The 23,417-nt window shown below is 47.2% G+C and overlaps 1 protein-coding gene across 1 annotated transcript in view; it reads left to right on the top strand.

Moving 5' to 3' along the window:
- LOC133359929 (IgGFc-binding protein-like) overlaps window positions 1-23,417 on the top strand; it is a 54,639-nt gene that overhangs the window by 13,847 nt on the left and 17,375 nt on the right. Inside the window, exons 6-21 of the mRNA XM_061578490.1 lie at window positions 556-718; window positions 1,606-1,741; window positions 2,453-2,620; window positions 3,559-3,599; window positions 5,113-5,198; window positions 5,334-5,607; window positions 6,510-6,748; window positions 8,313-8,430; window positions 11,452-11,635; window positions 12,868-13,154; window positions 13,696-13,901; window positions 15,082-15,232; window positions 16,874-16,965; window positions 19,247-19,384; window positions 20,442-20,743; window positions 21,442-21,719. Coding sequence (XP_061434474.1) covers window positions 556-718; window positions 1,606-1,741; window positions 2,453-2,620; window positions 3,559-3,599; window positions 5,113-5,198; window positions 5,334-5,607; window positions 6,510-6,748; window positions 8,313-8,430; window positions 11,452-11,635; window positions 12,868-13,154; window positions 13,696-13,901; window positions 15,082-15,232; window positions 16,874-16,965; window positions 19,247-19,384; window positions 20,442-20,743; window positions 21,442-21,719 — 2,863 coding nt within the window. The remainder of the gene's footprint in view (window positions 1-555; window positions 719-1,605; window positions 1,742-2,452; window positions 2,621-3,558; window positions 3,600-5,112; window positions 5,199-5,333; window positions 5,608-6,509; window positions 6,749-8,312; window positions 8,431-11,451; window positions 11,636-12,867; window positions 13,155-13,695; window positions 13,902-15,081; window positions 15,233-16,873; window positions 16,966-19,246; window positions 19,385-20,441; window positions 20,744-21,441; window positions 21,720-23,417) is intronic.

The raw sequence follows: 23,417 nt of genomic DNA, 5'->3' as shown, positions 1-23,417 counted from the left end.
GTTGAACTCATTTGGTCGACCCTTCCACCTCCCTCCCACTCCTTGCACTTCTCTATCTGCCGCCCTTTCCTCTCCTCTCTTCGTCACTGTGGGCCGGTCTCCAAGATGGAAGTGCCGCAATGTTCTCTGTGCGAGCGATCCAAATGGATTGTTCGTCTCATGACCTGACAGCTTGAGCAAAATTTGGGATACAATTTTTGGGGGAAATGACAGAAAGAAAACCTGGGTTTGAATGCGGGTTTCAACCATCCATAACTAAACGAGTTTGGAGAGTTTATTCTCAGCCCGGTGACCAAGGATTGTATAAAACACATCATTACATGTTTTTTCCCCTTAATTTGGCTATAAATTAATATTTTTTAATAAGAGTTTTCATTCACTCTTCTAAACGAAAGAGATTCAGAGGCGCAGGAAAGCAGAGGCAGACCGGAAGGTAAATACAATCGTTACACTTTCCCAAGCTCTGTGGTCTTATATTAGGGGATGTCTGCTCAACTGCCTTCGCAAGCAAGTGAATGCGCTTCACATCGTGCTTGTTGCTGCTGCGTGTGGCAGGACGCGTGCAGCATCACATTCACAGTGCCCGTGACCGCCTCCGGCCTCTGGGCCCTGGCGCTGATGATCGAGGACTTCCCACGCAACAGCATCACCATGGGCTCCGCCTCATACTCCCCCAGCAGCCCGCTCTCCAGTATCCCGCTGCAGGTCCTCTTGGAGAGTGAGAGTCGCAGCATGCCCATTAAGCGCGCGAAGTCACACTCGGCGGCGTGGCATCGCCCTTACACTTCCGTGATTTCCCCACCCAGTGGTAACACTGCACATCGGGTGATATCAGTAGCACGAAGACAGGTCAATATTTTTACATAATGTAAATAAATATGCGAAACTCGGAAGTTTGAAATCCGAAATCCATCGCTTATGTAACTATACACAGGGCGGTGACATGGTCAAGTGGTAACACGTTTTTCACCTGTTGCAGAGGATCACAGCACGAGTCCAGAGGCCACCCTGGTTAATACTGTGGGTGTATTAACCATAAATAGCATGCAGAATACGCAGTATCTATTAGTGGTTGGGTTATTAACAGTTAATCAACATACATACTTCAACATACGAAATAATAGGTGCTGCATATTCTCAGATTAACATGATCCATTGTACCTTATGTGACTAACCCCTCCTCTGGTCTTCGCACCTGATGGGCTCAATCTATTTAAGACCCAAACAGGGAGACTTCTTCACAATTATGGCGACCGCCTCATGACGCTGGTTGTAATCACCGATGAAACGTTGTACTTGAATTGTAAATGTTGTGGGTTTAATCTCCAACATGTGCTGAAGTAGTAACTAACTGGCATGTTTTGTTAACGTGACAAATCTTACTAATTGGCTGTGTCCGGTGGTGGCAGGTTTAACGACAAATTTATACTTACGCGATCCAACCCAAAAAAAACTTCTGTTAAGGATAAAAGCCTACGACTAGTACTACGTGTCAAATATACATCATGCCGAATAACATGCGGCACAACCCGATAACAGACCGGACAGCCGCACAACACAACCACATCCAAATGTTTGCGGTCGTCGTTGTTTTGACCGTGACAGTGGAGACGGCAAGTTCGTGCGCGAGTCCGTATTTCGCGGGAGCGACGCCTCGCGACGGTGAAACGTTCCATACGACGCAGGGGCTCCTGTTCGAGCTCAAAGTCGACATCGCCCTGCCCGGCGATGCGGCCCCAGGGTGAGTGCGACTTGCCGAGTCCCATAACATCCCCGTCTCATGGATGCAAACCTCAACTTGAAAATGTGCACACCGTGGACCTCAAGGCTGCCCGTTCGGAAGGTCCTGGGAGTGCAACAAGGATGAGCTCACAAGCCGTGTGCCATCATCTGTGGGAGATCTCCACAGAAAATACCTGTAAATAGTGCAGTGATTACCTTAACGCTGTGAAATATTTTCTCAAAACATAATTTTACCGTGGAGATTGGGTGCGACCGCTTCTCCCCGTCACCATTTAATGACTTAACTGGCTCCAGGGACTGTGCAGCAGCTTAGAAATTTGGTATGAGGAAGAAAGCAATACTAATTTAAGCCAGAACAGTCCGGATTGCTGTTCTGTGAACTCATTTAGCACGGTACATCCATCTCCCCTTATTTTGACCAGACGTCCGTATGGACAGCATAGGATACAAAAACATAGGATTATAATGGATAGGTGCACCGTGTACTCTCGTGGCACTTCCTTACGTCAATAATCCCAAAGAAGCCTAAGCAATGTTCCAGAAAATACAGAGATAATTTCAGCCCTGAAAATAATCTCTTAACCTCGACCTCTTGACCTTAACCTGCTGTATGTGTGCCGCGTGTGTCCATGTGTGTGTGTCGTGTGTGTCCATGTGTGTGTGTGCGCATGCCGCGTGTGGTGTCTGTGTGCGTCCGTGTGCCACGCAGCGTAACGATCGTGCGGCTGGGGACCATCGCGCCCGTTGGGGTGCAGAAGAGCGCCGTCGAGGCCGACGCCGGAGACCCGAAGCTCTTCCACACGATGCTGAGCTGGATCCCAGGACGGGATGACGTGCAGAGCCACCAGATCTGCTTCTACGCCTCCGACAGCAACGCGTCAGTAGCGCCATGTGCCTAGTAACCAGTAGCAAACACCACAATTGAAGGTGTAATAGACGAGAGTTAATACTGCAGGTGTATTAATCAATGTTACGTTGCCGTCTGCTTCACAATGAATGATATAGGTCCCGTGACATTATAAAAAAAACAGGCCAAGAGTCAGTTTAACATGTAGGTTTTCGCGACCAATATTATCCATAATAAAGGTTTTTTTGGGTTAGATAGCATAGATGTAAATGCGGGTTTAACGACATATTTATATGTATGTGATCTAACCCAAAAATCCTTCATGGATAGGTCAAGAGTACTGCTCTCACTGGCAAAAGCTGATTAATTATTCACAAATTATTTAATTGGGAATAAAAAAAGACTGAGGAACATCGTCCCCTACTTGCAGACTAATGCCCATTTTCAGAGAGGTGCTGCGTGCACCTCGTGCCACAAAGGGACAACTGCCACTGGGGGGTTCCCTTCGCTAGAAGGCAGCCGGTCATTAGAATGGTTGAGATGAGATGTGATGCAGGTGCAACAGATATTTGTCAAAATAGGATAGCGCCTGTTTGTTGTTTGAGTTGCAATCCTTTAACCTGTAGGACTCCTCGTTGGTCTATGTATTCACTAACACCATGAATGTGCGGGACTTTGAATTTGCAGAGGGTGCAGGTTTCTTGGCTAGGACTTTGGCTGGAGCTATGCAGCTGTTGGGACATTTTAAGCACTGAGGTTGGACACTGAGTTCCTAAGATAACCTCGCCTCAGACAAAGTTGATGGCGGTAGTTAATAGTGGAGCTATTGTAGCAGGATTGCAAGTCATGGCAGGAGGAGAGAAGTTTGAGGTGGTAGTGTCGGCCGCATTACTCACTCGCACGTTACTCACCAGCGTGCGTTACTGACCCACGCGCGTTACTCACTCATATGTGCTGTGTGCGAGCAGCCAGGAGACCGAGCTGCGCTGCGTTAACGTCGTCGTTGAAGGTGAGCCAATCACATCGCTCAGCCCGGCATGCACATCATTATAGCTGGGCCCACCGATTGTTTAACTAATCGATTCCTCTACCAATGATCAATTCCTTTATGCGATTCATTGTTGATGTTGTAACTTGCTGACCCGCCCTTACTGGACATTTATTTAAAAAAAGAGCTTAATTAGGATAAAATAATTGGGTCCCTTACTTGAATAATCGAATACATGGAAATAGTTACGGGAAAGCATTCTCACATGTGCCGCTAGACGGGAGGTAATGGACAAGGCTCACTAACGTCATCTGCTTGGTGTGGCTGGTCGACGGTTTTCCATCTTCAGAAGGCAGGATTTAGAGGTGGCTTCCGTTTTTTTAAGGTCGCAATGCGAGAAAATTGTATCTAAATGGAAGAACCACGTTCCAATGAAAACGTGTCATTTGAACACACTACGCGAGGACTTGCCGTATCGAAAAATGTCTTTTGATCATTCCCGTTTTAACTCGAGAACCAAAAGTAGAATAAGGAGGAGCGCCGGTGAACTTGGTCCTCTTCCTGTCTTTCTTTTATGATGGTTGATAAGCGCAGGCCCAAAGGTCCAAAATGCCAAGCCACCAGCAACTAATAGTGCTGGTAACGGTGTACGCAATACATCATTAATCTATTTATTGCATTGCACAAGGTTAAATGAGACGATGGAGCGGTGCAAGGAAAGAAGCAGTGAGAACTGTTGTGACCTGCAGTATAGTAGTTGAACACACGCCGAAGCGCCACACTCAGTATAAGTGAGACGAAAGTCAGTCTGGTAAACTTAAGGACTGCTGATGGCGTCTTCATCCCGGGGTTTAAACAGCCCCGCTCTCTTCACACCCAGCTTATAACTGCTGCGGCATGGCTGGCCCCGCCCTAGGCCACGCCCCCCTTCCTGATCCTTCGGGAAGGTCCGGGCCCCTTACCACGTGACCACCAAGCTCCCCGCTGGGGCCCCCCTTTGTCTAGTCACGTGTCCTGTCGGGTTCACGCAGAGTGTCACGGCCTGACACAACCTCCGTGACACCCCGCCTACAGTACCCGTACAGAGCCAACACAGTAGTGACGTCATATGTCACTACATATGCAGAAGCACCGCACCCAGTAGAGGTGAGACGAAAGTCAGTCTGATAGACCGAGTCTTCAACATGAATGGAGGAATCAAGGAGTAAAGTTCATGGGAACAGTAACCATGGTACTTGTGGTAGGAGGCGACTGACTGCTGCTGAGTAAATTAGCAGAGTGACTCAATGAATTATGGATCATCAATGACCCTAACTGCTTTACTTTGAATTATATGAAGAATGGTGAGGTAGGAACTGGGTATTCCACACCAGATATGACAGAGGGATTGCAACGTTGGCCGAATGTGTGCTTGCACATGCCCGCGGTGGATATTCAATGACAAAGACGACTGCTGAGGCTTACAATGTGTAAATGAAAAGTCCACTGCATCAGGAGAGATATCCGATTGTGTTCTCTCTCATTTCCACTCTAGGCACCGGCGGACCCATTGCTTTCTCCTATGACAGCATCACCACCAATGACTTTCCCATCGAATGGACAATCACCTTCAGTGACCAGGTGCGGAGAGCATTTGCCTCAAGACTTCATACCAGAGCAAGTGCTGTGATGTGCCGAGGCATTTGAGCTCCCACTGAATGCAAAACCTCATTGACATTGATGACACCTTGCTTGCTCCCCTCTCTCCATGCCCAGATTGTCTTGCCCACCATCTCAAAGTACTTCCGCTTCTGGGAGCTGCGCAGCGGCCGTGAGGTGTACCGCGTGGACGGTACCACGGTCACGCCGCTGCCCAACGGCACAACGGTCCGCTTCACCACGCCGCCCTACGTGTTCAGCGGTGGGGTCCCGCTCTACATCACTGTGGACGAGGGCGCCGCCATGATGGTCGTCAACGGCTCCATCGTCACGAAGAGCAACGCGCGAAGCCGCAAGGACTGGGTGTTCACGCTGCACAAGAAGGTCTTTGGTGAGCAACTTAATATTATTTTATCACGGTTGCTAAGCACAGGCCAAGAAAGCTATGAGAAGTGCGTTAACCTCCTCAAAACTGCAGCTGAAAAGCACATCCTGTAGGGTTACATATATATTAGAATACAATCCCTGCTGGTCCCCGGAGAGTGAGGCACTGGTAACCGTCATTAGGCAGTGCATTCTTGGAGTCAATGAAGAAGGCAATACGGCAATGATGGACAGAGCCAGTAGAGGAATCAAGCATCACCCATGATAGCCGACAAGTGTGGAGTCTCATCTGCCAATTGGGAGGCGGATATCCTTAAAAATACAAGAAAATTTTAGTTACGACAGATGCTATTGCCACCCAACGGCTTGTCAATCCACAGTGCTAAAAAGATGCCGACAATAAACGGTGCATAAAACAAGACCTTTGAAATGTAATTCGAAGCTCCCTGGAGCCCTCCAGTTTAGGCCTCTCCATTCACAATAGAAGCATGCTGCCTCAGCCATAAAAGTCAGACCTACCATGCGATAATGGACATCCTACCTCACCACCACCAAAGGATGTTTCCATTATCAAACCTGGTAAACCAGGAAATTAATCAAAACACTGCTCGGCAAAACACTACCAGGCAAAACATAACCAGGAAAAATGCCTTTCCCTTGTACTTCCTGCAAATTGGTCCGCTCTCGCCCATATACTTCGCACCTCCGATTATCACGGTTGGCTATGTACGGTACGAAAGACATTCAACACACATACAGCTGAGTGTTGTGTGCTCGTGTGGAGTCACAGCACACACAATCAAAAACCCTGGATGTGCAACTAAACAATGCAATGTGTACCCTATGCTCTCACAGCTACACTGTAAAATCAAACCTTTTCAATCACTCATGTGTATCGCTCCCCCACAGCTGAATGCTATGGCTTTGGAGACCCCCACTACAGCTCGTTTGACGGGCGCCTCTTCGACTTCATGGGCACCTATACCTTCGTGTTGGCATCGAACTGCCTGGGCGCACAGCAGCCGACAGCATGGCGAGTGCTCGCCAAGAACGAGCACCGGGGTCACATGGGAGTATCATGGACACGCCAGGTGCACACCGAGATCTACGGCTACACCATCTCCTTCCTGAAGAACGGCGCCGTCCGGGTACGTACGGGAGCGTGAGTGCGGGGATTGGTAATGAAGTGGTTAGTGCACTGTGCCCAGAGTTCGATTCCTGGCCATTGCTAACAAAAGTGGTGCTTATGTACACTGAACCTGGGCCTTACCAAGGTTGATATAGGCGTATCGTCTATATATATAAAAGGGAAATTTGTGAATGTGTGTCTGTTCAAAATGTTTAGCGTACTTCCCGACATGGAAAAAAAAAAAAAATTGCCATGTGGGTACTTTTCAGACTATACACCATGCAAAAATTATAAAAATACACTTTTGTATATTTTTTGGGGGGCAATAATGCATATATTTTGGACGGCAAGTGAGCTGTGACGTCACATCTGTCATGTGACCCGTATGTGGAAGCGTAACGGAGTGTGCCGACGCAACCTGAAAGTTGTGTGTCTGCAGCAAGCGCGTGTATGTGTGTACCTATGGACGCGCGCGTGTGTGTGGGGGGAGCGGTAGTGTAGTGGTTAGTGCGCTGCCCTACGAACCCGGCGACCCGAGTTTCATTCCTGCTCACGGCCACCACCGGTGACGATTATTTGAACCGGTCCTGGGCCTCCCCTAGATCGACTCAGCCTCAAACGAATAACTGGTGTGGTGTGTGAACATCGCCACTGGGGAGACAAAGGCGGCCGGGCGTGGTGAATCCAAGTCCCGGGCGAAGCCGGGTAGTAAAGCTAGTTTCAGTATATAAGGTTGGCCGAGCTACTGGCTCAGGAGGGACAAGGGGGAAATGAGAAAAAAGGAGTGTCACTAAATTGGTTCTGGGCACCTGCTCAGAGGTTGGGTCTCGGTGCTGTGGGTCTGAAAGCAAGGGGCTCACCTCCTGGTGGTGCTAGGACTGACCAACACGAGACACCTGGAGAGCCCTCTGTTTATTTGCACATCTGATGAGAAAAAATGTATGCTTAGGAAATGTTCCTGCGAGGTGCATTACTGTACTACGCAAGGAACCGAGGAACCCTACTATACTCCAGGATTTAACTGTACTGTTTGACCCTTGATACAAAACCTGACTATATGGAGAAATACTAAAATACTCATCAGATTAGATTGAGGTTTATAAATGCTACGAGTACTATACAACCGTGTGTATCGCAAACTTCTCACATCACATCCAGCTGGTAGCAACGACTTTTTTCTGCCTCTTTTTGGCCACTCATTTAACCCCCCACCCCACCATTGGCTGCCTGCTGTACCACGTGACTCTCACCATAGTTCTCCCTCCGGCCCCCACCTTCATTGAAACAATGTTCCAAGCTCATTGGCTGATCCCTGGTCAGGTGGCAAGAAAAAACTACATCCACAACAAAGTCATGCACTTGAACTAATCTACAGCCATAATTGTAATAATGCACTGGTAAAAAAAAAGTATGCAGACTACTGCTACTGACACGATTTTTGCTATAATTCATAGACAGAAACCCTACCCATGACCGATATGATGCGGGAATCTTTCATTCTTTGGTGACTGTGAGAATGGCTGGTATTCAATAGTTTACGTTTAATATTTGATATATATTGTGGCACCACGGTTGTGTTATAGCTCGACGGAGAAGCCATCAACCTGCCGTTCTATGATCCCAGCGAGAGATTCCGAATCACAAGCTCCGGGGGCTACATGCGTCTCATAACGGACGCTTTCTTCAGTGTCGAATACAACGGTGAGTTCATGCCTACAGTGTGTTCTCCACATAACCTGGGGGGATATATCATGTCCCACTCTGCAGCTTTCCGCAATTGTGTTCAGCAGCTCTCCGATGTTTTCGGGTTGAAATAGATGTAAAATAATGTGGGAGCCAGAGGACATTCCTGTCGCACCCCAAGGTGTACAGGGAATGGCTCCGACTTCCGGCCACGTAGTTTTACCCGGGCCCGCTCACCATTATGAAGGTCCTTAATGATCGTGAGCAGAGGGTCAGGGACTCCGAAAGCATGACGAACTACCCCGAGCCCAGGCCTACTGATGGTATCATAGGCCTTGACCAGGTCAATAAAGCAGAGATGTAGGTCTTGTTGGAATTCCCTACACCTCTGCTGTAGCAGATGGACAGAAAATATGGGATCTGTGCACGACCGCCCTTTCCTGAAACCGCATTGGGGCTCCGCAAGCCTCTCCTCAGCGTGCCTAGCAAGGCGATGTTGAATAATCCTAATCAGGACCTTTCCCGGCACACTGAGGAGTGAGATGCCCCTGTAGTTGTTACAGTCTGTGCGGTCCCCCTTCTTAAAGAGGACAACCAGGGCATCCTTCCAGTCCTATCGAACCCGTCCAGTGGTCCAGACTGTTGTTATGCTGTCATGTAGGTCAGTCTGTGCACAAACGCCACCTTCCCTCAGCATTTTGCTTGGGAGATCATCTCTGCCCGGTGTCTTACCTGGTCTCAGACTCTGGATTGCCTTCAGTACTTCCACAACAGATGGCACCTCAGCCAGCCACTCACAGGGGGTGACATCTTCCAATATTTGAGGCACCGCAACCTCGGCAGGGTCATCTCCACTTTGTCCCATGTTGTTATCCAGGCTGAGGGATGTCCCCTACCCCAGGACCTCACATAAATGCTTAGCAAATCTGCAAACCTGTTCCTGGGGGTCGGAGATTTTTACAGTCCCCTATTTACCCACACCGTACGGTAAAGACACAATATTATTAACAGTATTGACCAATATTAACATTCTTCACTATGTTAACTCTCTTAACAATAGCTCAACATGACCACCTGAGTGACCTAAACTCTTGGAACAATTATAATCAGATAAGAGTACCATAAATAATTCTACAACCACGTTAAATTAAGAATATAAACACCAAGTACATTCTGTTCATCCATAAACCATTCAGAACTCGTTTATGGGTCTGGTCACAGCTACTCATAAGATATTTCATTCAGTTACTGTGTCCCTGTGAAGTACCGTCTTTATTGTAACAATTTGCAGAATTATTGGCACATTTATATCAGTAACCACGTTAATTACAGCATTTAAAACAATTTTCTATACTGTTGGCCATAGCCACTCACAAACGAGTCTTGAGCATAATCTAAGCTTTGTTGCAATGCTACTCTGAAGTCTGAATCCTGAAATGTACATATTAAATCAGTAATACGTTTTTAAATACTTTGTAACTTTACGGACGCCATTTTTCTTTTAGCATGTTCAGACACCCGTTAACTTCTGTCGCAAATAACTCCCTCGATGACAGATTGCAGCCTTATCCCACTGATTTCTACATCGTAGCTATAGTTTCTGCACTTGGTGTACCCTGTCGGTTACTCATGTACACGTAGGCGTACACAGCAGAATGCCACGCTCAGCTCTCGGCCCACGTGTCATTGCACATGCGCCGGCCGCCATCGCTCCCTCTCTGACACTAATGGCTTCTCGCCGCCACCACAGGGGCGGGGTTACAGACAGCGCGTGTTTGCAGGCAGGGCAGAGCCTCATCTGTGCATTACCTTTGCAAGTAAAATATTTGGTCCTAACCAGCCCATCTCACGCTAAGGACGAGATTTATTGCACCCTGATCAGTGCCGGATTATCCTAGTAGCAAAAGTAGCATATGCTACGGGCCCCGCACTTTCAAGGGCCCCGTACTAAATGTTTTCAAGCTATCAATTCCGGTTTAGGGGCCGTCCATAAATTACGTCACGCACCTAGAGGGGGGTCAGACATTTGTGACGAGGGGGGGGGGGGTGAGAAATGTGACGTCACATCAAAATGCGCAACTTTAAATACATATAGACAACACGTTCTACTTAATTAGACGTTTTAATAAATGTTCTCTCCTACAACATCAGAGTGCAGCGCCACATTAAATACGCACTACAATGACAATTGTTTAAAGCGATTTGAAGCATGTTTTATTTGGGGTGGGGGGGCAGAGCTTTGTGACATAATATTTGAGGGGGGTCTGACTTTTTGTGACGCCGTGTGACGAAGAGGAGGGGGGGGAGTCAAAAATTTTCCAAAATCGCGTGACATCATTTATGGACGGCCCCTTAGTGATTTTGCACTTGTTGTATTGCTATAGTACTATACTGCCTTCAACTTTTATGAACGACTGGGTGTTTAAGGTTAGCGATTTGTCGTATTATATGCCTGTATAGCAAATGAAAAAAATACAATTACGTTACTATGCAAGTTAAACATTAGTTTTTTAATATTTATGTTTTTTTTTTATTTAGGGCCCCTTTATAACATATGCTACATGCCCCGCACTCGCTTAATCTGGCACTGACCCTGATGTGACTTTTTAACGGGCCGGGGGAGGGGACCTATCTCAGATGCCTACTTAACACCCTGTGCCACATTTACGTGTCAATCACATTTCCTCCTTGTATTAAGTTAGACTGCCATAAATTCGGTAGCTTTAAATGACTTTAGATTAAGGTGGAGTTCCTGATATTCCGATTCATCTTCATTTTGGATGATCTGGAAACAGTTTGGATGAGATTGACCAGAAGAAAACATAGTTTCCACATTCTTCCCATAAAATATTATGTCCATAATAAAGGTTTTTTGGGTTATAATATAGTCACTTGGCATTGAACGATGACACTATGTTAATCGTGAATATATTTTTAAAAGTAGTATAAACATCCTAAGTTGCAATTCAGAATCTTAAATCTAAAAGGTATCAGGATGTGATTTGAAAGCTGTATGTCCCCGTGTTTCCTCCCCCATAGGCTGGGACAGGGTGGTGGTCTCTCTGCTGAACCACGACGTGTACAGAAACACCACGTGTGGAGTGTGCGGCGTGTGGAACGGCGATCAGACGGACGACTTCATGATGCCCGATCACTCCCAGGCTCCTGACGGTGCCACCTTGGGCAACAGCTGGGAGTTGCCAGAATGGAAGGACAAAGAGAGGTGCCGTGTATACATTCACTCACACACTTACACGCGAACATATACACACTCACATAAACATGGAGATACACACTCATATGTACACATATGCACAACACACACACACACTCATACAACCATTGTTCACCACTTAGTGGTGGTAATGCCATCACAGCTCTTGTACCAGGCTAGATACACCTTGAGGCCATGTAAAGTGTCAAAGTCACGGAACATACCCAGGTGTCATCGGTTGACTGACTGAGATGACTGGCAGATGCATTACCTGTGCACCCTACTGTGCCAACTTGCTGCGTTTTTACCACCCAGCGCTTCGCTAGTTGTTGTATCACTACTCTGCCCTTAGCTCTTGCTGAAGGGTGGCTGCCTCCAACTGCCAAGGAGCGAACTTCACGAGCCTCGTCCAGAGACCAATCTTGACACTGCTGGTACTAGTCGTCGGCAGGTCCGATCAGCGCCGCATCCTTTTGTAGCACGTCAATCCATTTCTTTTTTTTTATCCAAGATCAATGCTAGGTACAGTGGTAATTGATATTTATTAATCTTTTACAGAATCTGATTATTGGTATGAATGTGGTTTTTGGTAGAGAACCTTTTTTTATCCAATTTGCACATAAGCACCTTGGATTAGCATGGTTAGCTACGTACAATCCTAAATAAGTTTAATATACATACATGTGATTGATTTTCCAATTATCTTTGTGAACACTTACGTGCGGCACATACGAGCTAATAGGTCTGTAGTTCTTCATATCACATTTATTGCCCTTACAGTATATTTTCATTTGGAATGCTTCCATGGTATAATGGTTGGCTCACTGGACTATAATACGGATCCCTCGTATGATTTCATGGTGCTGCAGTTGAAACAATGGGGCAAGTTTGTTAAACTCCCCTGCTTATGTCCATTAAGCAGGATACATTGTTACACTACAATCGTTCTCCGCATCCTGAGAACGATTGTTTAAAGACGCTTTATACATTTGTATTATTTAAATGATTATTACATGGGCGATCGGCGGGTCGCATGTGGTCATTTTGGTCAGGCGTAGGTACTCCCACTACTCCCAAGATGCTTGAAGCACCGAAGAGTAGGGCAAATACCCTCAAGAATGGCTCTTTAGAGCTCCCTGTCGTTGAAGCCATTACGCCAGCAGTGGCAGGAGCATGTCATTGCACGGCTGCTACTTTATGTGTTCATATTATTATTTTGTATCGTGAATGTGCCCCCACAGTGGGAGCAGTGATACGGGAGCCTCATCCGGCATTATCCTGGACCCCAGCAAGGAAGCGATCGCGTCCAGCCCCCAGAACTGCGGGCGGCTACAAGACGCCAACGGCATGCTGTCCGCGTGCTTCACGACCGTCGACCCCACGCAGTACTTCACCAACTGCGTTTTCGACATGGTGTTGTCTGGTCTGGACATGTCGGTGCTGTGCCGGTCGCTGAAGGCGTATGTGGCGGCCTGCAATGCGGCCGGGTTCACCTTCGCCTACCCGTGGAGGAACGGCACCGGCTGCGGTAATTTGCATGAGGGGGACCCGCTGAGCAGCTGGGCGACCCTCCCACTTCTGGTGCTTGAGGAAATAATAGTGCCGATTGTGCCCTAAGGGTGGCCTGTGATCAAGTCAAAATGCCCTTCAAAAACCACTACAGTAAAACCTTGGATTGCGAACATAATTCGTTCCGGAAACGTGTTTGTAATCCAAAGCACTCGTATATCAAAGCACTCGTATATCAGTTGTGATCACGTGACGCTCGGCAGACAAAGCATATACGTACTACTCGTATTGCAAGACCTCGCTCGTTTATCAAATTCATATTTATTTTAAAAATTTGCTCGTCTTGCAAAACACTCGCAGACCAAGTTACTCGCAATCCAAGGTTTTACTGTATTTGATTGTGTTTAATAACATCACCGATCGGGAGACAAAGGTGGCCAAGCGTGGTGCTGGCCACCCATCCCCTCGTGTGCCACCATGCCGGCCTTCATAGGTACTACTCACAGCTCTTTCCCCAACAGAATGTAAAGGCTAAACGGGGATCTTTGTCTCTTTCGCAGTGACGAGCTGTGGCGCGGGCACGCGGTTCAGCTCATGCGCCCCCGCGTGTCCAGCCACGTGCTATGACCCCGCGGCCCCGGCGCAGTGTGCGGATCCCTGCGTGGAGGGCTGCGAGTGCGCTGACAGCGCCCAGCTATGGGACGGCGACCGCTGCGTGCACCCGGGCCAGTGCGGGTGCCGGGACACGGACGGCCGCTACTACAAGGTGAGTGGCCGCCACAGCTTCGCTCGTACCCCGGACTGCCACACTCCTCCGGCACTCACTGCCAAAATAGACCAAATTTCTGGGAAGCTCAACCAAGACACCGATGGCCACTACAAGGAGAGTGGTGATGTCCTCCCATAGTCAAACAATCACTGACTCAGTCAATTAATCCGTGCCCCCCCCCCATCTTACAACTACAACTGCTATTTAGCACTAAGTGAGTGTGACGTCATCCTACCACTTGTGCCGCACCCGTTTAGCTCCTTGTATGCAATTACAGGAATACCTTGCACTTTCATCTGGTTCGGGACCAGAGCATTGACGAATGTCAAAAATGGATGAATGTCAAAGCAGAGCCTTTATTTAGCTTGCAAATTTATTTTGGCCGGCGAAAAACGTACATGCAAATAACTACAGTAAATATAAAAACGTACATGCAAATAACTACAGTAACTAGATAACAAATGCGTGCGAAACCTAAAAAAACGGATATAAAAGAAATATAAACGTAAGAATAAATAAACCAAACTAAATAATAAACAAAACTAAATAAATAAACTAAATGATACTTTGAAATATTTTTATTTTTGCGTAAGTGGACGATGAATATATTGGTGATTTAGGAGGAATCTAGAATCATAAAATAGGAAGGAGAAAATTGGTGAGGATGACGAAAAAAATGACGCGTGGCATGAACGTCGCGGAAGGTTTGGGATGAAATCTGTCGAAAGAAGAAAGCACGTGGACTAAATTTTAAATGTGGTTATAATTGAAAACATCCGAAAGAGCGAAGCGATGAAAGTCAAGTGGACGAAAGTCAAGGTATTGCTGTATAAGATTAGGATTATGGGTTAGCTTTATGAGTTGGGGTTGAGGTTATAGGTTTATGGTTAGTGGTTATGGGTTTAGGGCTTTTGAGTTTTCGAGAGTAGGGTTTAAGAGGTTAGGTATATGGCCAGGATTATGGGCGAGGGATTCCAATTTAGTTTAGGGTTATAAATATTAGGTCTCGAGTAGCGGTTAAGAGTTAGGCTTTATGGACTTGAGTTAGGATTGGGGTGTATGAAATACGGTTTAAGGTTAGGCTTGAGGACGGTGGAACCTAAGACTGCTCTTTTTGCCCCACGTGACGAGACCATCTACCCTCTCCGCTCCCCTCCGCCTGCTCGCCCCTGTACAGCTGAACGAGGCGTTCTGGCGGCACGGGTGTGCCGTGCAGTGCACGTGCGCATCCACCGACAATATCCAGTGCCAGTCCAGCTCCTGCGACCTCGCCTTCAACTTCTGTGGCACGGACAGCAAGGGGGTGCACGGGTGTCACCGCAAGAGCCGTGAGTCCGCATTTTTATTTCGACTTTATCTCCACGTTGCTTGGCACTGACCACTGTTGTGCGGTGGCGTGGCCTGAGCGGTAACGTGATTTTCCGCTTGCTGCATGTGACTGTGGAAATGCTGAGCAGACACTGTGAGCCATGTTGGGAACCTCGGTTAAATTCAGAGTTATGTTTCTGGAAAATTTCATGTTGGGCAAAAGTGCATACGACAAATAATATATTTTATGGGGAAAATAGGGTTATGTTCCTCGGTCCGATATTATCACCTCCTCCATCTTTATTGAACTATTTATAGATGATTTCCACCCTCGCTATGCTGAGTCACTCTCTATTACTTGTATACACACGCCTCTCTCCATGACCCTTGTCGCACCGCAGCACTCACGCCCAACGCTTGCCCCTCACACTGAATCGCCAGCCTGACGTTTGACCCCGTCACTGTGGCACTTAAATGTTAATGATTCGCCATCTAGGCGTCCGTCTGACTGATGTCCTCAACAAGTGGATGGCTAGGTGCATGTGGCAAAGTGCGAACAATTGCGTTGTACCGTTGTGCTCCGCTGAGCACAAATGTAAAAACATTTGTGGTAAATAAATCGTTTCAGTCCCACCTTCCAATGGATGCCGTACTCTCAGGGCACTACTTTTCACCGCAGAGATGATAATCTTAACAGTGTCAAACCGCGTAGAGCCAGAAAACCACCCCCGTGTTCCGGACGACAGACCTCATTTAGTAAATCGTGTATATCCTAAACACGCGTTCCATAAAACTGTGTTGGGCAAGGCTTTCCTGTATATTGTTTTGCTCCTACATCTATGCTCCGCAACTTTATCAACCCGAACAGCTTGGCAATTTATGGTCAAATAACCACAACAATCAACGCAGCGTGGGAAGACTCTAACCGGTATTAGATTGAAACAAGGGATGCACATGGACAATCCACGGTATCTATGGAAAGTGCCATGCTTAATGTACTGCAAATGCCACTACTTTAATAATAAATATTACGTGGTAGAATCAATGCATTCTTTCTTTATAGTTTATTGTTGTTGTTGATGATGTTGTAATTCACGATGTTGTGAATGTTATTGTAACATACTCTTTGGTTTTTTCGGTCAAGTCACGTAGGTAAAAAAATAAAATAAATAAAAAATAAAACAACTAAATTAAATCACGACGTTTCGAAGGCAACACAAGCCTCCGTCATCAGGTGTGACTGGTCTAGCAAAATTACTGTAGCGTATGAAGAGAGCTATTTAGAGACGCATGTTTATATTGGGTACTAGAGGGGGGAGGAGCCAAGTAGCCGAGGGGGGGAGAGCATGCGACATCGCGGGCGGTTGGGCAGGGGGATTGGCTGAGTTAAGCCGATAGATAAACATAATTTCCTTTGTGATGCCGACGCGAGGGCGAGGGCAAGAGGGGCGCCTGTACGTCGGATGGGTGGTGGAAACGGGGGGACGGGGAGGACGGGGGGCAGGGAGAGTAGGATGGGGGGGAAACATTTTTTTGCGCTATTGAATATCTTAGTGATGGTGGTGTATAAATCTAGAATGTTATTTTTGTAGTTAATACTTTCATTGTTCACGTCATTGATGATAATGATATTATTCTCGATGCAATTGTCGTTGTTCTAGTGGAGTGCACCGCCTGGGGTGACCCACACTACATCACTTTCGACGGCCGCACCTTCGACTTCATGGGCACCTACACCTATGCCCTCACACAGGTGCGTGAGCCTCATCCGTGATCTATTCACTGCGGTATGAAGGCCTTATTTGACTGTCTGGAGATGGAGTTTGCAACTAACAGCCTCACACTCAGCAGGTAAAGTCTTATCCAACTGGTAGACGCTCCTTCGGGAAGGTGGGGAACTCATTTTGTGTCGACATTGACTGCTGGAGTACAACAACGCTGTGCTTGGCCCCCACACTATTTTCTCAGTATGTTTCACCGATTGGCCACCTCATTGAGAGCTTCAATAGGAATTCATGATCATAATCAGAATATATATTTATACTGAAGGAATCCGATGAGCTATGAAGCTCTTTTTCACAAATGTCCAGTAGGGGTGGGTAAGAACGTTTCAATAAACAGTACAAAATATGATACTAGTACAAAGTAAAACAAAGGTAAACAAATAACCCAAACACATATAAATAAAACTAAACACAACCTACCAGGCAAACCCCACTGAGGTATTAACTTATTTTTCAGAAGCGATCTGGCCACAAATGATAACTAAACAAAGTGGCCCATCATTTGGATATTTATAGCACCAAAACAATCTGAATAATCTCAGTGCATGTTTCTAAATGTGGAGCGAAAATCGGAGGACCCAGAGAAAAGATCCACACGACCACAGCGAGAGAGACATGCAAACTCAAAATATACAGGCGTCAGGGTCGAGATCTAAACCCCGACATCTTGCATACCAGGCGAGGAGGATAAAATCTCCTAGCCACCGTGGCGTCTCTTAAATAAAGTATCTAAGTTCAAATTGCATCATCAATCCCAAGCTTCGAAAAGGCAGAAAAACGACAGCAAAAAGTCCAAGATTACACCAAGACAACATCCAGTCCCTCAATAAAAATTGTACATTAACATCGAACTCTCAATACATTTGTAGTGACTAACTCGGAGACGATAAGACTTGGAGGCACTTCTTTATTAACAAGCACCATCGAGGTTAACACTCTTAATAATTAGGCCGTCTATTGTCGGTGACGCTACTCAGCCAGGACAGTTGGTAGGCTGCCTGACTATCGGCGCTCCGAGATGGTGAAGACGACGACGAGAAGGATGGTGAAGACGACGAGAAGAACGGTGACGAAGGACTTCAGCAGTACGACGGGGATCCCACTCCAACAACAGCCCCGAGGTCCCCTACAGGGGCCCCTTTTATACTGTCAGCGTGGCCTCGCTCCGCCCCCGGCCACGCTGGTCTACACCTTGCAACGATTTCTGTTTGGTGTTTGAACATCTTAACGCCCGTTTTATTGCCAGAAAGGGTAAAATCTATTCTTATACTTTAATACTGGCAAGAAAGGTCCCATGTTGAAGTACTCTTCCTGGATACCAGGCGACTATTCAATTCGACCACATTTTTCCATTGCTGGCTCCACCATCAGTTCTGTACCCTCTCTTGGCCTTCCTTGGTATGAAATTCGACCAATAACTTTCGATGCGACATGAAGGTACGACATAATCAGCTCGTGCAATCAGCTCGCGCAATCACCACCTCGAAGCTCTCTGGCACATTCAGCCAGGCAATGCTCTTGACCACTCTCCCAGCTAGGTGATAGGTTCACCGACTCAACTACTCCAATGCCAAACTCACGCTGACATCAACAATTCAACAAAGGGACATCAATAAACTTCAGCAACTGCAAATAAAATTGTTGAGCGCTGCCCAGGGTTACCGGGCACGCACACGACGCAAACTCCTCCATTGCATTTAAATCAATCCATCAGCTCCCTGTCTCTGCCCAAACTGAGTACATCATCACTATTGTCTGTCACTGTGCCTTTTTTTCTTATTTGTATCAAACCTTTCATGGTTATTAATCGTTCCTTTTAAAACCTGCCACGTTCTTGCGCAGCACGTCCCTCAATCTGCTCATCGTCCCCAAATTACGGCCTGTGAATCCTGAACGTCAGTTCTCCACGGCCACTCCTGGGGGCTTGAGTACTGAACGACTTTTGCATCTAGAAAATTGTCGTGCAGTACAGTATTAAATTGCAAAATAGTTTGTTTTCACAGTGTGCGTTCCTAAATGAAAAATTGCGCGAAACATGTTTGCCAATTTTTGTTAAAGAACGCATATGCGAAACAGTAAACTTAAAAGGAAATCTCCCCTAATTCATCAGCAACGTATATGCGAAACAACGCATGATGCGGAAATTAATCGCGGGGGATTCCTGTACATCCCTATGACAATTACTAAAGTTATAAATGCCGACTAAATTAAAACCGCTGTACGTGTGTGTACATGCACTCATACACACAGCCGTGCTCTGGAGCCAGCTGGATCGTGAAGGTGAAGAACGAGTTCATCTCTGGCAGCTGGTCCATCGCCTACACCCGCGATGTCTTCATCGAACTCTACGATCATCGCGTGCAGTTCGGCCTGGGCTGGAAAGTTTACGTGAGTCTAGGCCCCGTCCCTAGCACCGGTCAGGCTCAAGTTTGCTTAGCTTCTGAGCTGCAAAGAGATCAGGCGCGTTCGAGGCAGTCTGACTCGGTTAGACTCACCAATTCGCTCAACTGAGCATGCGGTGGATCTCCTCAGCGAGGTGGCCATGATACAACAGGATGGCAATGGATTCTTGAACAGGATGGCAATGGATTCTTGAATATATCGACTTGTTTCAGTTTCCACCCACACGATGAATTCGTGGAATTTGTCAATCATCCCAATGTAGCAGCACCCTCCTGAAAAAGGTTTTGAGAGTCGGTGAGGTTTCGCTGGGTAAATAAAGGACAATTATTGTTCCCATAAGTGGGGTGCTGCCATGGTGTGTGATGGTTATCAGACTGGATTTTGCAATCCAGTGGTCGCTGGTTGGATTCAGAGTAAAGTGTGGGCCCTTGAGGGTATTTAGAAGTATAAATACCCTCAAGAGGAGCTCTATAAAGCTCCTTGTAGTGGAGTCCCCTTTTCCAGCAGTGGCTGAGTAAGCAATTTTAGGCCTCCACCTTTTTACTACATATCATGTAGCAACGGCAATTCAAATGAAAGCATTAGAAAATAATGGGTACCACTTTGCATCTGTAATGCAAGCTACTTTAAACATTTTACAAGTAGGACCACCTAAAGTTCCACAGTATGACTGCGACACTGCGTGTGTGAGTGGTAGTGTAGTGGTTAGCGCACTGCGCTACAAACCCGGCCACCTGAGTTCGATTCCAGCTCACAGTCACGAGTGACGATTATCTGAAACAGTCCTGGGCATCCCCTAGTACATGGTGCTGGCCACCAACCCCTTCGTGTGCCGCGCTGGCCTTTATAGGTGATCGCTAACAGGACTTGCCCCAAAAGTCTGGTTAAGCTATACAGGGTAATCGTTGTCTTTGTGTGCGAGTACTATAGTTTCAACTGCCGTGCTACTGTGTATATTGTGGAAATATACACAGTATATTTGTATATTTCCACAATATACACAGTAGCAGCGGTAGCATTGACAAACGCTTGTTTACCACAGCTGGACGGAGTGACGATCAACGTGCCATACTACTACTCCAATGGCAGCGCGGAGTTTTCCGTGATTCGCTCAGGGAACTTCATGCGCCTGCTGAGTGACTTTGAGCTCGAAGTTCTGTACGATGGGAACAGCCATGCCACGGCGCGCCTCCCTGCCTCCTTCGCCGGGGCCCTGTGCGGCCTCTGCTCCAACATGAACGGAGACCCTAGTGACGACTTTGTTATGAGGGACGGCACTCACACCACGTCAGCCTCCGACTTTGGCAACAGCTGGAAGACAACGGACCCCAGCTCTCCAGAGACGTGAGTGTGTGTGTGATTGATGAGATCCTGCCTTGAGGAATGTCCACCCCTCGTGGTGGAGCCAAAACGGGTCTACTTGATCACAGAGATCCTGTTGGTACCAATCCATCTCCAAAAAGGAGTGGTAGCTTTTCCTCCCCAGCCAGAATTTGGTCATTCCATATGGCCGGCCACAGTGATCTGTGTTTCTGGAGAAACACTGATGGGGGGCAGGGGAAGGGGGGTTCAGCCTACTTCATGACATCAAACAAATGAATGGGTGGGGGGTGAGGTGTGGGAACACGCAAGTCCCAGTCTGTTGTGGGCTCAATTCCCTGTCCACGAAATGTGGGAAATGGTAGTGGTTATTTATGATCCCACCAAAGATGAACATCTGTGGAAGGATGCAGGCAAGGATAATGAGTCAGATGCCTTCTATTGACTTCCTGTCCAAGGTGCTTGCTAAAGTGTCCCCCCGGGATAGTTATTTTGTTGACACTAAGAGTTGGGCAGGAGGGATTGGAAAAGGCATGGGCCAGATCAGCTCAATAACGGTATGAGGCTGCTAGGCTTCTGTGCAGCCCATGGGCTCCTAATCACCAGCACGGTGTTTCAGCATTAGCGCATTCCCACACATCACGGATGCACTTCAGGTCCAAGCAAGAACATTTGCTAGCTTCATGCCAAATGTCTGCCCACGCCTCTTCCTAAAATCACAGTGGCTCCAACGACCCGGGTAACGGCAAGCCCCTGGACCCAAACGATGTTGCATCGGCAACGCAGAATGACAAGTGCGGCATGCTCAGCGATCCATCGGGACCTTTCGCTGTTTGCGCCGGGGTCGTCAACCCGCGGCCTTACGTGGACGGCTGCGTGTTCGACCTGGTGCTGCAGGGCTTCGACAGCGCCGTGCTGTGCCGCACCCTCTCCGCGTACTACGTCGCATGCGTCAGGGCCGGCGTCGCCCTGGACGGCTGGAGGAACGAGACGTTCTGCCGTGAGTCTCCCAGCTTCATCACACAGCATCTCAACTATCCACATTGCCCTTGCAGTAGTCTGGGCAAGGGGTCCCCTAGTGGCAGCTGTCCATACGCAGCATAAGGTGTATTTACGCTCTGATCCCACCATGGTGTATTTGTTAGCACTGTTGTATATATTGTGATATAAAAAAGTGCAATTATGAAAATGTATATTGTGTAATGTTAAGTAGATGTGATTAAACGTACGTGTTGTGAATGTATTATTGCCGATTAAAACGATTCATGAGTATGCATATGATTAGGCGCGATTATGCATGTGATTAATACAAAAGTCTATTTTTATACTTTTTGCATTGTGTACAGTCTGGAAGCTACCCACATGCCAAATTTCAAGTTTGTTGCCTTTCGGGAAGTATGCTAAACATTTTGGACAGACACACATTCACAAATTTCCCTTTTAGATATATAGATTTTATGAATTCAAGATCAATTAGTGAGGTAAATTAAGTAATGAATGCTCGCTTTAATCACGAGTTATTATTATTATTGGCTCTCACGCTGTCTAGGGGTATGTTTTATCAATCACGATATCAATGATTCGCTTTACAAGTTATGTATAATTATGTCAGGTCCCAGAATTCAGATCTCACCGCGGGATACAGTTCTTGCAATGGAGAAAAATTATGGATGAGTTAGGAAAGAAGCGATCGGACCCTTTGTGATCTAAACAACTTTACTATCTGTCGGAAAGCGTCTTTCCGACAGACCTGTTCTTTACCTGAGGACGGCTGCTTGAGTTGTGGCCGAAACGTCGTGAGAATTATTTTATTATGTCTTATTTTATTATTTCTCTTCTACGTGACTTTACCGAAAGAACCAAGATGAATCCCTGCAGTCACGAAAGCTTTAAATCGAAACTTTACTATCAACTGACATTGACATCCAAAAATAGTTATCAGAATAGAACTACAGTACCCATGCAAATATACGTACTTATCACTTACTGAACGATCATAAAAGCATCAAGGGTCAAATCTCACGATCACGTGATTAAAATAAACACGCAAGTTAACATCTCATGGTAATAAACAATTTATTTACGTATGATGCATGTGTAGTGACATCGGGGATGTCACTGATTGGTGCCGGCCCATAAGGGCCGTGCCGTTCCTACATCGTGAACAGCACCGTGTGGGTGGCTGTGTGTAATACCAGCCCAAGAAGGGCTTGGTGAGCACTGGGATAGTGCGGGCACCACGCACAGCGTGTGGTGGGGGCTCCCACGAGGGGGAGTGGGTGTCAGCCCAGGGGCAAGGTTGCCCCGGGCCATGGCACTCTGGTTGACCCCATAGACATGTGATCTGGAGTGTCCACACAGGGGGCCCCAGGTTGGGGGGGCTAGTGGGTGATCACGTGTCCGGGGAGAGCTCTTGAGAAGGATCGGAGAGGGAACGAGAATGCTCGAGAAGGCGGGCAGGGCCGAGGACGGAGCGGCCCCGACCGTAGGGGGATATAAGGCAGGTCTTTGAGAGGGACCGGGGTCGCTGCATTCTACAAGCTGGAAGCTGAACACCTACAAGCGGGAAGCTCTACGTCTCAAGCTGGAAGCGCTTCGTCTTACGAGGCAACCACGTGGTCAGAGACCCGAGTGAGGGTCCGACCCTTCGTAGCAGTAACCCCTCTGTATAGCGTAGTTAGCTGGGTGGCCACCACCC

Source organism: Lethenteron reissneri, chromosome 66 (assembly GCF_015708825.2).
Source record: "Lethenteron reissneri isolate LAM-NWPU_2019-01 chromosome 66, ASM1570882v1, whole genome shotgun sequence".
Taxonomy (NCBI): Eukaryota; Metazoa; Chordata; class Hyperoartia; order Petromyzontiformes; family Petromyzontidae; genus Lethenteron; species Lethenteron reissneri.
Note: the sequence above shows the minus strand (reverse complement) of the source record. Positions and strands in the feature narration are given on the sequence as shown.